Source organism: Myotis nattereri (genome assembly GCF_964212035.1).
Source record: "Myotis nattereri genome assembly, chromosome: 10".
Taxonomy (NCBI): domain Eukaryota; kingdom Metazoa; phylum Chordata; class Mammalia; order Chiroptera; family Vespertilionidae; genus Myotis; species Myotis nattereri.
Window position 1 is genome coordinate 69,392,849 of NC_138085.1, and position 16,304 is coordinate 69,409,152.

Below are 16,304 nucleotides of genomic sequence, written 5' to 3' on the forward strand. Positions count from 1 at the left end.
TATGCATGCATACAAGTCCTTTGGTTGATCTCTTACCACCCCTCCCCACCACAACCCTCCCCAGCCTTCCCGCTGTAGTTTGACAGTCTGTTCGATGTTGCTCTGCCTCTGTATCTATTTTTTTCTCATCAGGTTATAATGGTTTTAATTATCCATAAATGAGTGAGAACATGTGGTATTTTCTTTCATTGACTGGCTTATTTCACTTAGCATAATGCTCTCCAGTTTCATCCATGCAAATGGTAAGAATTCCTTCTTTTTTACAGCAGCATAGTATTCCATTGTGTAGATGTACCACTGTTTTCTAATCCATTCATCTACTGATTGGCACTTAGGCTGTTTCCAGATCTTAGCTATGGTGAATTGTGCTGCTATGAACATAGGGGTGCATATATCCTTTCTGATTGGTGTTTCTGTTTTTTGGGGATATATTCCTAGAACTGGGATCACTGGGTCAAATGGGAATTCCATTTTTAACTTTTTGAGGAAACTTCATACTGTCTTCCATAGTGGCTGCACCAGTCTGCATTCCCACCAGCAGTGCACGAGTGTTCCTTTTTCTTCACATCCTCTCCAGCACTTGTCGTTTGTTGATTTGTTGATGATAGCCATTCTGACAGGTGTGAGATGGTACCTCATTGTTGTTTTGGTTTGCATTTCTCGGATTATTAGTGACTTTGAGCATGTTTTCATATGTCTCTTGGCTTTCTGAATGTCCTCTTTTGAAAAGTGTCTATTTAGGTCCTTCGCCCATTTTTTGATTGGATTGTTTATCTTCCTTTTGTTAAGTTGTATGAGTTCCCTATAAATGTTGGAGATTAAACCCGTATTGGTGATTACATTGGCAAATATGTTCTCCCATGCAGTGGGCTTTCTTGTTGTTTTGTTGATGGTTTCTTTTGCTGTGCAGAGTTTTTTATTTTGATGTAGTCCCATTTGTTTATTTTCTCTTTAGTTTCCAATGCCCTAGGAGATGTATCGGTGAAGAAATTGCTTCGGCATATGTCTGAGATTTTGTTCCCTTTGGATTCCTCTAGTATTTTTATGCTTTCCCGTCTTACATTTAAGTCCTTTATCCATTTTGAGTTTATTTTTGTGTATGGTTTAAGTTGGTGGTCTAGTTTCATTTTTTTGCATGTATCTATCCAATTTTCCCAACACCATTTATTGAAGAGACTGTCTTGACTCCATTGTATGTTCTTGCTTCCTTTGTCAAATATTAATTGAACATATTGGTTCGGGTCGATTTCTGGACTCTCTATTCTATTCCATTGATCTATATGTCTGTTCTTGTGCCAGTACCAGGCAGTTTTGAGAACAGTGGCTTTGTAATACAGCCCTTGGCATTTTAATTATGATGTGTCTTGGTGTGGTCCTCTTTGGATTCCTTTTGTTTGGGGTTCTCTGTGCTTCCTGTACTTGTAAGTCTATTTCTTTCACCAGGTAGGGAAGTTTTCTGTCATTATTTCTTCAAATATCTTGCTCTCTCTCTTCTTCTGGCACCCCCATAATACAGATGTTGGTACGCTTGAAGTTGTCCCAGAGCCTCCTTACGCTATCTTCATATTTTTGGATTCTTTTTTTCTTTTTGCTATTCCAGTTGGGTGTTTTTTGCTTCCTCGTATTTCAAATCATTGACTTGATTTTTGGAGTCCTCTAGTCTACTGTTGAATCTCTATATATTATTCTTTGTTTCAGTCAGTGTATGCTTAATTTTTGACTGGTCCTTTTCCATTTTTTTTGGCATTCTCACTAAGATTCTTGAAGGTCTCACTAAGTTCCTTGGAGGTTACTAGAAGATTCCTGAGTAACCTTATAACTGTGGTTTTGAACTCTATATCCAGTATTTTGCTTTCTTCCATTTCTTTCATTTGTGACATGTTTCTTTGTCTCCACATTTTGGCTGCTTCCCTGTGTTTGTTTCTACATATTGGGTAGCTGCTAATTTTCCTTGAGTTGATAGAGTGGCCTTGTGTGGTAGGTGTCCTATAGGGCCCAGTGGCTCAGCCTCCCCAATCACCTGAGGTGGACATGCTTGGCGCATCCCTTTGTGGGCTGTATGCACAGTCTTGTTGTAGTTGAGCCTTGATTGCTGTTGGTATCACTGGGAATAATTAACCACCAGGCCAATTGGCTGTGAGGACCAGCTGTGTCTACAATGGAAGAGCTGCTGTGCAGGACTTGCTTTACTGGGGCTTTGGTGCTCACTGAGTCTGCCCCTTGAATGTGTCACTTATGGATGTGAAGAGTTGTAATCTGGTATGGTCTCACACTGACCACTGGGTACACTGGCTCTTGTATCTCCAAGGAGGTACAAAGTCAGCCACTGCCTGGGACCAATCAGCAGGAACTACAGAGAGAGCTTCAGATTCTTCCTCTTTGTATCGGGTTTAGAAGTGCCCAGATGAGGCCCAGCTGTGAAGCAAGGCAGGCTGCTGCTGCTGGCCTTGGGCCTTCTTTTGGGGCTCCCTGACCCAGCTGCCTGCTAGGTTTTAGGCTGAGAAAGGACAGGCCATTCATATGTAAAAGCTGGTGTACACAGCTTGGGTGGGGTTGTAAATTGGGTGGGGTAGGGTCTCAGGGAATCTCCAGGGCGGAGCAAACAGCAATGGAGAGGTCCCAGCGCAGGAACAATGACCGCTGTGAGTATTTCTGTCTGAAAGAAAGCTGCCCTCATGTTCCTGCCCTGATGCCAGACAGTCCAGTTTCTTCCCATATGTGTCTGGGTCCCCCAGAGTCTTGCCCAGAACTGGAGTTCAGAGCAAGCTGGAGCTTGTATCTCCCTCCTGATTAAAAAATCAGTGCACCCAGGTGCCAGCCCATTCCTCCCCTCCACACCTCCTACCAGTCTCAATGGGCTTTCTTCTTTACCTCTCTGGTTGTAGTGCTTCCACTCAGCCAGCTTTCCAGTGGCTCTGGATGATAGTTGTTCTGTCTTTTAGTTGTAATTTTGATGTGGTTGTGAGAGGCATCAAGTACAGGTGTTTACCTATGTTGCCATCTTGGTTCTCTGGAAGATCTTTCTTGATGCTCCTTAAGATCTCTTCCAGCGAAGACTCTACTGAAGCCAAGGTTTGACCTTGGGCCTGAAAAACAAGCAGCTCCCATAGGCACTCATTAGCCCTGGCCAGCTTCATGGTCATTCCCACTCAGAGGAGCCAGACTATCCTCAGCCCATCTCTGCCTGAGACCTAAATGGGCTTCCTGGGGAAAGTTTCTAGCTCAGAGAAGGTGGAGAGAAAGTCAGAGGAAGCATTGTGTGTGTTGGAGAAGGGAAACCTGAGATGGAGAAACTATGTAGAGATGCCGCCCATTGTGGAAATGACAGTGCCGGGAGGCTTGGGGTGGGGACACCTGACCGGGATTTCAGATTCTACTCTTCATTCAGTGTGGGGAGGGTACCTGCAAGAGCCCCCAAACCTTGTTAAGATTTTATTTATTCATTTATTTATTTTTAAATTACAGTTGACATTCAATATTATTTTGGTTTGGTTTCAGGTGTACAGCATAGTGGTTAGACAATCACATACTTTATAAAGTGTTCCTCTCCCCCCGCCCCTAATATTTCCAGTGCCTATCTGGCACCATTCATAGTTATTGCAATATTATTGACTGTATTTCCTATGCTGTACTTTACATCCCCATATTTTGTAATGAGCCCTTGTAACGTTTGTTCTTTCAGGGTAGAAAAATATTCTGAGACCCTGGAACAAAAACAATAACAAAAATATAACAGGAGCTGACATTTAATGAACACTTACTATGTCCAGGTGGAGTTCAAGGTGATTTCCGTGGGTTATCTCACTGGTCCCCATAGCAATGCCTCTGGCAGAGGAGGAAGTGAGGTCTGCACATGTTGAGGGACCTTCTCACTCATGCATTCTGGGCAAACATTGGCACAGCCTACCAGGGGTGGGCAAACTTTTTGACTCGAGGGCCACAGTGGGTTCTTAAACTGGACCGGAGGGCCGGAACAAAAGCATGGATGGAGTGTTTGTGTGAACTAATATAAATTCAAAGTAAACATCATTACATAAAAGGGTACGGTCTTTTTTTTTTTTTTTTTTAGTTTTATTCATTTCAAAGGGGCCGGATACGGCCTGCGGGCTGTAGTTTGCCACGGCTGGACTAGACTAAAGCTTAGAGCCATGCTCTTCACTTGCTACCTGTACTGGAAACTCTCCAGGGGTCTGTTGTCAGGACGATGCTCATCCTGACCTCTGTCAACAGACCCCTCTTGTTCCCAGAGGCAGGAATATCCAGTGGCTGATCTCAGTGAGATATTTGGGGACAACAAAGGATTGTTTCCACACCCACAGAAGTGAGCCTGCAAAGTATCAGATTATTTATTTTTGCAAGTATGTATAAGACATTGGTCCCTGACCTCAAAAATATCTTCATTTTAATTTCCCTTCACATGTCCTCTGGACTGGATATTTAAAAGGCCAGGCCCAGCCCTAATTTGGGTGCCTTGATTTCATCAGCCTCAAAGGTTCAGGATAAAAAGCTGGGACTCAGCAAATCCCAGGACAGATCAATGTCTCTCTCTGGGTCCGAGTGACTTCATGGCAACCCTGCTGGGCGGATGTGACAGCTGCCCATATGCTCAGATTTTGAGGTGCTCAAATCTCTTGCCTAGGGAGATCGCAGGACTGGGGGGCTATCAGGCCATGCCTGGAAGACCCTGACACCAAGAAAAGTTTCTAGTATTCAAGTCCTGGTCAAGTGCATGGCCCGATCCCTGCCTCCTGGGGTCAGTGCAGCCTTTCTGATGAAGAGGAGGCTGTGTGGATCTGCTGCCTCCCTGGTGGAGGGGCCTGTGTGTGACAGTGGATGGCTCTACACTCGAAGCTCTGCCCAGTACTTCCCAGCCGCCCAGCAAAGCTTTTTTTCTCTGAGTTCATGTTCCTTAACCCTTGACCACTCAGTGGGGCTGAGCGGGACCAAGCTGGGCTGTGGAGAAGGGGGCTGTGGAGCTTGCACCGTGATGCTTTCCAAGTATGACCGTCTCCAGAACAAGATCATGTATCCTTTGCCTGTTGGCTGATTGCCCATGTGAGGACTATGAAACAGCAGTCAGCTTGTGAGTGAGCGTGTGAGTGTGTGTGTGTGTGTGTGTGCTCGCGCGCGCACGCACATGTGACCTTTCTAAAATCCAGTCTCATTTCACATCCCATGAAATCCTTCAATAGGTCTCCATCACCCCCAGGATAAAGTGCAATCTCTTTGCTCAGCACATGAAGCCCTTCACAATATACCCCATCTTTCCTCTCCAGTTTTCTTTCTCTCCATGGACCCAGCACTCCATTCATCAGTGCATCCTAGTCCCTCATGCAGAGACAATTGCGAACAACTAACATTCCATTTCCACTAATTTCTTAGTCTTTGCATAAGCTGTTTTCCAAGTCTTTTTGAATATACTTTCTTCCAGGACTTCTGTACATGGCTCCTTCTGGGAGGTCAAATATGCACTGCTGTCTTTAGGACTCGGAAAAATACCACCTCCTCCAGGAGGCCTTTCTTGATCTCCTAAACTGTGTTAGGTGTCCTTTGTCTGAGCTAGTCCCATAGTGCTCTGTGCACCGCCCTCCTGAGCACTGATCATAAGATATTTAAATTTCACCTTCACACTGGCTTATATTTTCCTGGTTGACTGCAAATGATTAAAGAACAGAGATTTCATCTTATTCACCTTTACTTATCAGCCCTCAGTAGAGTGCCTGGTATATGGCTGGCAATCAATAACTGATCATGTGAATGAATGATGGATAAAGGAATGGATGTAGGCAAGCTCTAAGGGGTTGGTATCTCATGTCCCCTGAGAAATGGGGGAGGTAGAGGTGGGTGAAAACAGGAAAGCAAAAGTGCCTGGAGGTACTGAAATTAAAGAGGTGACGGAAGGGCCCTACAGAGAGAGGAGCACATGTTGGGCCTGGCACCTGCCAGGAACTTCCCCTTAACTCAGCCTCCAAGGTCGGGCTGAGTAAGAGGCATCTGAAAGTGCCCCTGGCTCCCTTGCTCCAGCTGGGAGAGAATTGGGTGCCCTGCTGCCTGACCCCCAAATGCTGGAGGGTTCAGGCCTCACCAGGGGGGAGTGGGGGGAAGTGTCCTTTGTCCCTTGGTCAGGGTCTTGGGTGGAGAGGCAAGAACACCTGTAGAAGAGAAAAGGACATAATGTAGAGTGAAAGAAATGACACAGCATCACCAGTCTCCCAGGCCCTGCACTCAGTCAGGTCCGTCCTGATGGCCTGAATGGACAATGGAATGACCTTAATCTGGGGTTGCAGCCACTTTTCTGCCAATGCCTGCCTGGCCCCCATCTGTTCCTTGCACCATGTTGCCGTGACGACTGTGGAAGGGATAGGAAGCACCAAGTCCAGGCTGCATCCCGTGCAGGTAACCAGAGCAAAGGGAGCTCATGACAAAGCTACAGACTTGCTTTGGGTTGTTGGGCTGTCACCCCTGGGCAAAGGAGGCATTATGGCCGGGCCACTTCCCCATCTCCTTAGGGGTGGGGGGTGGGGACTGGGCTGTGAGACAGAAAAAGGAGGAGGCGTCATGCTGCGGCTCTCTCCTGTGGCGGGGCGAACGTAACACTGCATGACTCCAAGGGGACCAAGAGGTCAACTGGATCTGATGGCTGGACAGTCCAGCTGCACCAGAACTGGAGGGAGTAGATGTGGGGGAACTTCCTCACCTTGAGCTTGAATATGCTTGGGAACCCCCCTGCCTTCCCAGATTCAAGATTCCAAGTGCTCTGTGTCCCTTGATCAAAAGCCCACCTACTCCCTGCCCTCTCGAGTGGCAATTCCATTGCACCTCTCACCTGCCACCCGCAGATAATACAAATGTGGGCTGCTAGGCCTCCATTAAACGCAGGCCAACAAGGCCTGAATAAGAAGAGAACAGAGACATTCGAGGGTCTGACCAAGGCTTTCTTCATGATGCTACCAGACCCCCCGGGAACAGATTGAAACTGGGAACGCTTTTGGGTAGAGTGGGCAGTAGTCTGGGAGGTTTTGTGGAGAGAAGCAGAATGCTCTCAGGTGAAGTGGAACGGAGCACGCGTGGGAGCAGAGCACTGCGGGAAGGAAAGGCCATTACTCCCGGTGCTTTTTGTTTGGGGAAACTGAGGCAGGGAGGTCTTTGGGAGATTACAATCACAGAGGGTGCCAGAGCCACACCCAGGTCTTTGTCCTGCCTTGACCATTCGGGGAGACGAGTTGTCCAGAGCATGCCGTCCTTGGGCACCGACGTGAATGTGGGAGCCAGGGCCTCTGGTTGAGCAAGCTGGTTATACTCCTTGGGAAGAGCCTCTGGGACCAGCCAGGTGAGGCCAGTGCAGGGTGTGGGTGGTATTGCTCCACCTCTGTGACTTCATTCTTAGCTTAGGCAGGAAAACGGAAAATTGCTAAACTTGACCAACCTGAAGGAGATGTGAGAAGGTTCATTAGGGCTTATAATCACCTTTGAGACAAATAGATGAAAGAAAGCATGAACAGTTTTAATCCTGAGATTTTATCTGTATAATCAGGCTAACACCCTGCCTTTCCGGTGACACAAGTCCTTATTCCCCATGCTCCTATTTTGGCTCCCAGATAAGCTGCAGAGCTAGATTCCGCTTTTCCTTGTCTACCCAGTTTTTTATCTTGATTTCTATGACACTCCCCTCCCCTCATTCTCCTCCCATCTCCATGCACTGGTCCTTTCTGCCCAGTCCCTGTGGCTGCCGATCCCCAGGGCTCCTGCCCGGGCTCTTCTCTTCTCCATCTTCACACCCTTCCCACGTGAGTTTAATACCGTCTCCATGTGAACAGTACACATATTTATATCTTCAGCTTTGACCTCTCCTCAGAGGTTAGGTTCGGATTTCCAGCTGCCCACTTGGCATCACTACATGGTGTCTAGTCTCAAATGTAACAAAAGCCCGTTCTTTCCCTACTCCTTTCCTCCCCAGTCTGTCTCCATCGGAGGCAATGGCAAAAGCATCCATCCACTTGCTCAGCACAAACACCTAGCAGTCACCTTGATGCCTTCTCTTTTACGCCACCCCCACTCCATCCAGAAGTAGCGTTTACTTCCCAATCCTAGAGTGACACCTCCATTTTCTCTGTTTCCCTATTACTGCTTGGTCTGAGCCGCCATCCCCTCTTGCCTGATCCTCTGTTTCTATTGTTGCCCCCTACAACCCACTCCCCACCCAACTGCCAGAAGATTCTTTAAAAACATAAATTAGATCTTATCCCATTATGGCTTCCCATCACACCCAGAATAAAAATCTGGTTCCTGGCCATGGCTTACGAGGAGCTGTGTGATCTCTGCCAGAATTTCTCTTGTCCCAGCGGGTTCCATCCACACTGACCCTTTAGTCACTCTAGCACACCAGGCTTTGCACATGCTGTTCCTTCTGACTGGAATACACTCTTCCCTGACCCAAATTGTTATTAAATTCAACTTAAACGTCACCTTTTCAGAGCCGGCACTTCTGACCACTTCGGGTCCTGCCATCCTGAACTAATTCTTACATAGTGCTGGTCTCCTCCTGGAATTTAGGTTTTGTGTGTGTCAATATTTTCCCTACTAGGACATGAGCTTCATGAGACCAGAGACCTTATCTCTCTTCTTCACTGTCTGGTCCCCTACCACGCCTGGCACATAATAGTTTCTCAGTAATTATTCATAAAATGAATGAATAGATATGCTAGGCATTGGGGATACAATATTCTAATAATTTTACCTAATGTAAGTGCCAAGAGAGACTCTTAAGAGACATAGTAATAATAATAATAATAATAATAATAATAATAATAATAATGTGGAAAATCTCCTTGTAATGAAAATCTTATAGGTTTGAATGAAAATTTTGTGATAGTCAATGCATATGACATGTTCTATATGATCCATTTCTCAACTCTTAGGTCCCCACTGGATGTCAAGGATCACCACTAGGCAGTGGTATTCTAGTTTGGAATAAGATGCATTCAGTTGGTTCTGAACAAAGGCTGGTTGAGGTGGATTGCAGGGTAGTGTAGGTAACAGAAGGTGACACAGCTCTTCCATTCACTGTGTGTGTCTCAGGGTAAATCTCTTAATCTCTGGACCTGCTTGCTCCTCTGCTCAGTGAAGGGACGGAGGGTGAGAAGATGCTTCTGGCTCTAATAGTCCCTCTTCTCTGAAGGGCCTTTCCTACTAATAGCGAACACTGCTTGAATTCCCACTGTATGCCAGGTATAATGGTAAGAGTTTTTGTGAATTATCGTTGAATCCTCACCACAGGTCTAGAGGTAAGTGCCAGGACGAGGGACCTGCAGCTCAGAGAGGCTCGGTGATGTGCCCAAGGCCACAGTTGGCAAGTGGTGGCACTAGGATTTGACTCTGTGCAGTGCCTGCTGCCCACTCTGCCTGTCGATGTGGCCTGGCTTCAGCTGAGTCACGTAGCAAGTCTGAGAGGGGTTCTGCTAACATGGGTGTTCATGTCACCTCTCCCTTTTAGGAGAGAATTGCCAAAAGTCATGGTTCCCAGTGTGGGTTCTGCACCCCCGGCATGGTCATGAGCATGTACACGCTGCTCCGGAACCAGCCCGAGCCCACTGTGGAGGAGATCGAGAATTCCTTCCAAGGTATGGGCCCCAGGAGGTAGGGTGGCAGATGGGGCTCTGAGAGGGTCAGTGCAGGGCCCGAGTGGAAGCCGGGAATGGACCAGGAGTCGGAGGCACTGCCCTTAGAAGAAGAAGCTCAGCCTACCCGCACGTGTTGGCTAAGATCTGCTGGAGGGCTGGCCTCTCTTAGTTTGAGACAGGTGGGTTGGAGACAGCTTGCCTGAGTGTTCATCTTCCCAAGGTGTCTTCCTGCCCTCCCTCTGCACTGGAGTGGGGGCAGTGGGGAGACCATTTGGAAACTCCACAGGGCCTAGTGATACTACTTCCTTCCATCTCAGCTTTTACCAGGACAGGACTCTGTAGGGCAAAGGCCCATCCGAGAAGGCAGCCAGGATTCTGAGCTCGGGCAGGGATGGCTTCCCACGTTCCCTTGGCACAGGGGCCTAGGAGCCTGGGCCAGGTGTCTGTTTCTCTGAACTGAATAGAGAAGACTCCCCCTTCCATTCACCATTTCAGTTCATCATTTATTCAACCAGTTATATTGAGTCCTATCATGAGCCAGGCACTATACAGGGAACAAGGGTCATGGGGTAAAAGACACCGTCCCTACTCCAGGGAGCTCATACTCTGAGGGAGAGAGAGTTTCGCTCATAAAATGATGACTAGGCACCATAGAAGCACTTAGGGCATTCCAGGAAGTCTTCCTGGAAGAAGCACAAGGGAGGAGGAGGGGCATTCTAGGAAGAGAAAACAGAATGTGCACAAGGCATCTGAGCCTCGAGCTCAGCCAGAGCCCCTCACTTGCCCTGGAGCCTGCACTGACATCGCATCTGTTCCCTTGTCTCACAGGAAACCTGTGCCGCTGCACAGGCTACAGACCCATCCTCCAGGGCTTCCGCACCTTTGCCAGGGTAAGTGGGGGCCCCCAGGCATCAGTGGCCCTGTTCCTGAAGCAGCAACACCCTGAAATCACAGTTGGGAGGGATGCCAAGGGCCTCTCATTACAGAGAAGAGAGATAAGATGGCCAGGTGGCAAGTCCTCCCACTGTGGCTACCTGGGGAATTGGTTCCTAGAAGAGGCATGTTGCCCAAGAACTAATTTTCTCCAGGGCCTTTAGGCTTGGCAGCCTTCCTTGGAGACTGGCCTGCTCAGGCCACAGTACAGGTGCTGAATGACTGCACACCCAGGTGCCTCGACCTTTCCTCTCCTGGCTGCCTTCTGCAGTTGGCACTCTGCTGGGCTGATGAAACTGCTCATCAAATCGCTAGTTTGCGAAGCCCTGCAGTGTTCACAGAATGCTGAGTGAGAAGCCACAGCCAGGTGTGTGGGCATCGCTTACATAAACACAGGCACACAGCTGCCACCTGGCAAGGAGGACGCACAGCTGGCCTCTCCTTTCTTGCCTTAATCTCCTCAGATTTTACCTGATTCTCCAACTGGGTCAGGTTGATCCTGACTCCAGTCACATGCCTCCTCTCAGTGTGATTTAAGGTTGATGGTAGAGGCAGCTTTTGGCTGACCTGTTGGGTAAGTGCATTACAAAAAGGAGAGTTTCATGCAAATAATTCACAGGGGTGGAGATGGAAGTGGGGCTCATAAGGATGGAAGACACCACACCCTGAGAGAAATTAGGAGGTGTGGGTTCTGAGAAAAATGATTGAAAGCTCAGACCTAGAGTTTGCAAATTCCATTTCATTACTTAACTGGTTCATGGCATTGGTCAAATGGCCTTGTTTCTAGAATGTGGATTATAATAATACCTACCTTGTCATGAATGTTGAAAGTACCTCTTGCAAAGCCCCCAGAACAAGCCTGGGCAGATCTTAAGTATTCAGTAAGTGGCAGCTATAAATCACGATGCCGGTCCATTTCTTCCATGACTTAATACTGGATCTTTACAAATGGTGCAGGCTTCTTTGAGAACCAGGAATTGTTAATCTTGTCCATGAATGTATTTCATAGGCGGCTGCTCAAAGAGGAACAATTTAGCCAGCCCGCCTAGATTCTCAAAAGAGAAGGGCTTTTGAGTGTAGCTGATAATTACGCTCCTTTGGAGGGTCGAACTGGGTCCTGACTCCAGTGTTTGGCGGTGCATCCCTCTGTCCAGTGTGGAGCTGAGCTGAGTTCTCCGAGCAGCCCACATGGCCTGCACACAGTGTCCTTGGAAGCTCATGTGCATTACTCCTTAGAGACCACCAGCCTTTATTCAGAGCCTTTTCACTCTTTTTAAAAAATATCCTCACCTGAGAAATGGGGATATTTTTTCCATTGATATTTAGAGTGAGTGGAAGGGAAGGGGAAAAGGGAGAGAGAGAGAGAGGGAGGGAGAGAGAGAGAGAGAGAGAGAGAGAGAGAGAGAAAGAAAGAGAAACTTTGACATGAGAGAGACATATCAATTGGTTGCCTCTTGCTAGCACCCTGTCCAGGGCTGGGGATTGAACCTGCAACCGAAGTGTGTGCCCTTGACCAGAATCAAACCCGTGACCCTTTGGTCTATGGGTCCCACGCTCTAATCACTGAGCAAACCTGCCAGACAGAGCCTTTTCACTCCTGTTTTACACACAGTTCTAACAGACCTGGCTATCTTGTCTTCACGCCCATGGCACATACTAGAAAAGGGTAAGGAGCATCTTCCAGAGGGAGGCACACTGTTCCCAGTGAGAAATGACAGTGTCCATCCAGCAGCAAGCAAGGAAGGGAAGGAACCATAAGAACCCCCCTGAGCTCAGTGTCTCAGCCTCCTGAGAAAAGTGGAAATCCCTGCAGGGGGGAAAGCAGTCTTATCCGGCCTCAGTAGACCTTGAAGGCAGTGACACATTGTCCATCGCAATTGTTTATGTCATGAGAACGCCAATGAATTATCAAGAACAAAGATTTAAGAAAGAATGTGTTGGCATTCAATGCCCGGGAAAAATGTGCGTCTGTGAAATACATCCTTCCCACCAGCACTGGGTGCCCCTCACTTCACTCAGGACCTGGTACTCCCTGCATCACTCCTTCTCTGAGAAGAAAGATGACAAGAGGCATTATAGGAACCAACCTTCCTCCCTCCCTTCCTTCCTCCCTCCCTCCTTCCCTCCCTCCCTCCCTGCCTTCCTTCCTTCCTCCATTCCTGTCTAAATAGGAAGGGCAAGGGCAAGGGCAAGGTGGGGGTGGAGAGGTCCAAACCAGGGCAGCTCTGAGATCTGACGGCAAAGCTGTGAATGCCAGAGGGGCCTGTACTTGGGGCAGCGTTGCAGAGGGTCAAGGCAAAAGAGGCTTTCTCTCCCAATGCCAAGTCTGCAAGGGCCTTCCTTTTCTCAAAGGCCACACCCTGGCCCTCTGAGAGCTTTCTTGGAAAAAAAAAATAGTTTGTGACTCATCCTTTGGGAAATGTCAGGATAGAAGGGTGTCTCCCGTGATTCATGTGCAGAGGGGCTGCCCCGGTCCGCTCCTCCTGGAACTGATTGCCCTGGAAATGTGCCCGGGCTGTGCCTGGAAGTTCCCCTCACTTGGCCTCTCAGCACAATTCCATGATTCTGGAGTGTCCCGTGGGGTCCTGAGCTCAGAGTCCTGCTTTCTCTGGGACACATCAGTCAGGTGGGCTCTCCTCTTTGTTCTGCTATTGGCACCCTGAGAGGTCCTGGGCAAGTCCTTTCCCCAGAGGTAATGGGTCATCAGACTTGTGCACTTCCCCTGGAACAGGCCCATAATGAGGAATAAAGAGCGCTTATCTTTCTAGCAAGAAGTGTCTAATCAGCCATGGTGAGGCCCAGGCACACTTGCTAGACACAGCTCTGGACCCAGAAAGCAGTCTTGGACATTCTCATTAGGAGCCCCACAAAGACTCCTACCTGGGAGGTGCCCAGACAAGAACTTGGTAGATCTAAAAGAGGGGGCTCTTGAGTGCTAAGAGAACCAAGGGAATTTCTGTCCCTCTTCCTAAGGGAGCAGCACTGAAGAGGGAAATGGGCATAAAGAAACGTTTTGATAAAATAGGATGACCTATCTTTATGGAGAAACTAGAGGCCTGGTGCACAAATTCGTGCATGGGTTGGGTCCCTCTGGATGGCCTGCAGGGATTGGGCTGAAACCCGCAGTCCAATGCCACCTGCAGCTCCTACCTGTCGTTCCCGCTCATCCCAGCCACACTGTGCCTGCCACGGGCTCACACCCAATCAGTCCCGATTGGGAGAGGCTCGCGCTGCTGCAGCAGCACTCGCCAGCCATGAGCCCTGCCTCTGGTGCCCTCCCAAGGGGAGTGGCCTGTGGGATCAGGCTGAAAAGGGCTCTCCGACATCTCCCGAGGGATTCCAGATTGCAAGAGGGTGCAGGCCAGGCTGAAGGACCCCACTGGTGCACGATTTGGCCAGGGAAGGACCACGGGAGGGCTCCAGGGTGTGTCCAACCCATCTCAGTTCCAATTGGCTGGACCCCAGCAGCAAGCTAACCTACCAGTTGGAGCATCTGCCCCCTGGTGGTCAGTGCACGTCATAGCGACTGTTTGACCAGTTGCTGTCTGCCCCCTAGTGGTCAGTGCATGTCATAGCGAGCAGTTGAGCATGTTTCGCATATTATTAGCATATCATGCTTTGATTGGTTGGTTGTTCTGTATTTCAATCTATTTGCATATCACCCTTTTATTATATAGGATGTTCTTAACATTAACTTTCCCTGCTGTTTCCAGGAGAGATCTTATTTGTTTATTCACAAGTTATTTAATCTACATTAACCAAGCAAGAGGAAGTTAAAGCAGAGGCCTTACCTCTATGCAAAGGCAAATGGATGGGACAGGGTATCTACTAATACTATTGATGCTGGAGTGGGTGTCAGAGTTGGATTTCACTGGAAATTAATAATGTGGGTTCTTCCGCTTCCATGAAACTCTTTGCAAATATTTTTGTGTGAACATTGGTCATCTCTGTAGGATGGTGGGTGCTGTGGAGGGAATGCGGACAACCAAAACTGCTGCATGAACCAGAAGAAAGATGACACAGTAAGTGGGCCCTTCTCTCCCTGGAAATCTGGGGGCCAGTCGCAGTTCAAAGGAGCCAGTGGTCTCTCTCCGTACTCTTGGCAAGGGTGGCTGGAAGAGGAAACAGTTAAGCCCAGACTGAGAGAGTGGAGACTGTGCACATTAGCCCTGGGTCCTCTGGCAAGACCTTGGTCCTGCATCCAGGAGCTGCCTGCCCCTCCACCAGTTTGCCGGGGGCTGCGAGTGAGCTTGCTTGGACAGGGGGCTGCATTGGTCCTATGGGCGTTTTAACAGGGAGATACTGTACCACACATCTGTTCCCTTTCCCAGCAGGTCACTCAGTCTCCATGTTTATTCAACCCAGAGGAGTTCATGCCCTTGGATCCTACCCAGGAGCCCATCTTCCCACCAGAGTTGCTGGTAGGTGATGCCCCAAGGAAAGGCCCCTTGAGGCTCTGTGCCATGAGCCCCCTGGAGACCTGCTTTATTTCATACCTCCTGGGAACTTTGTATTCTCCTTGTCCTTCAGGTCTCAGCCTGAATTTGCCTTCCTTTCTCTGACACCCAGGGGTCAAGTCCCTCTTTCATGTGCTCCTATAGGGACCTACATTTCTCTCCTTCTCACACGGTCTCTCTGAGGACAGGAAGTGGATCTCTCTGGTGCCCTGTGTATAATAACAGGGACCCCAGAAGTATCTGCTGGCCTCCTGGCTAAATCTAATGCAAAAGCCCCCCAAGCAAATAGTCCATTTAATCAACAAACAAGCAAAGCTGGATTCAAAGGACACACACAAGGCCTGCAGCTCTGCTTTAAGGACACCTCTCACACCCCCTTTCTTCCCTTGACGATTTGGTTCCTTCATGCCAACATCTGTGGCGAGGAAAGAATCAAGCACCCTCAGAGCTTCTCAAGTGCAGATTTCTCAGGGGCTGTTGAGCACACGAGGACTCCCTGAGTTCAAGGGCCAGAGAGAAGGGCTGCGCAGCAGGCCGCCAGCATATCCTCCTCTAGATTGGGCAACCTTGAAACCGTCAGTGTGATTTTGGGGTTTTCTTCCCCAGCATCACCCCTCACGCACTGGGACCAGCTCTACATTGCATTCCCTTTGACACCCCTTCCTTTGCTGCCCCATCTCCATCCACACCTTGTACACTGCTCCTCCTGGAGACAGTGGGGACAGTCCAGGCTGCCTTGTGACTAGTGACCTTTGGCAGGTCACATAACTTCCTTACCGATACAAGATGTGGCTCACAATGCCTCCTTCACCGAGTCTTCTGATGGCTCAGTGAGCTAATGTATGTAAGAGCTGCAACCTAGTTCCTGCCTCCATCCATGCAGTTTTTCTCCCTTCTCTTTGGCAAGTATTTTCATTCTGAATTCAGCAGTAAACAAGTCCATAGAAGAGTTGGTCCCATTGTGGACCTAAGCAGGGCCATGGGAATAGCGGTGGAAATGGAGTGGGGAGAAGGAGACAGCTCATTGGAAAACGGCATTTTCCAGAGGCTGAAAGACGCGCCCCGGAAGCAGCTACGTTTTGAAGGGGAGCGTGTGACCTGGATCCAGGCCTCCACCCTGAAGGAGCTACTGGACCTCAAGGCGCAGCACCCCGAGGCCAAGCTGGTCGTGGGGAACACGGAGATCGGTAAGAGTCTGAGGGGCCTGACTGGGGGCCAGGGACCCACTGAGGAACCCTGGGCCCTTGAACTTATGTAAAACTCTTGGCTTTGGAGACCTGTTTCAACCCCTGGG

The 16,304-nt window shown here is 48.8% G+C and overlaps 1 protein-coding gene across 1 annotated transcript in view; it reads left to right on the forward strand.

Moving 5' to 3' along the window:
• XDH (xanthine dehydrogenase) overlaps positions 1-16,304 on the forward strand; it is a 63,093-nt gene that overhangs the window by 7,320 nt on the left and 39,469 nt on the right. Inside the window, exons 3-9 of the mRNA XM_081100830.1 lie at positions 4,929-5,025; positions 6,288-6,396; positions 9,494-9,620; positions 10,449-10,510; positions 14,507-14,575; positions 14,885-14,974; positions 16,056-16,197. Of these exons, the coding sequence (XP_080956956.1) occupies positions 4,929-5,025; positions 6,288-6,396; positions 9,494-9,620; positions 10,449-10,510; positions 14,507-14,575; positions 14,885-14,974; positions 16,056-16,197 (696 nt within the window). The remainder of the gene's footprint in view (positions 1-4,928; positions 5,026-6,287; positions 6,397-9,493; positions 9,621-10,448; positions 10,511-14,506; positions 14,576-14,884; positions 14,975-16,055; positions 16,198-16,304) is intronic.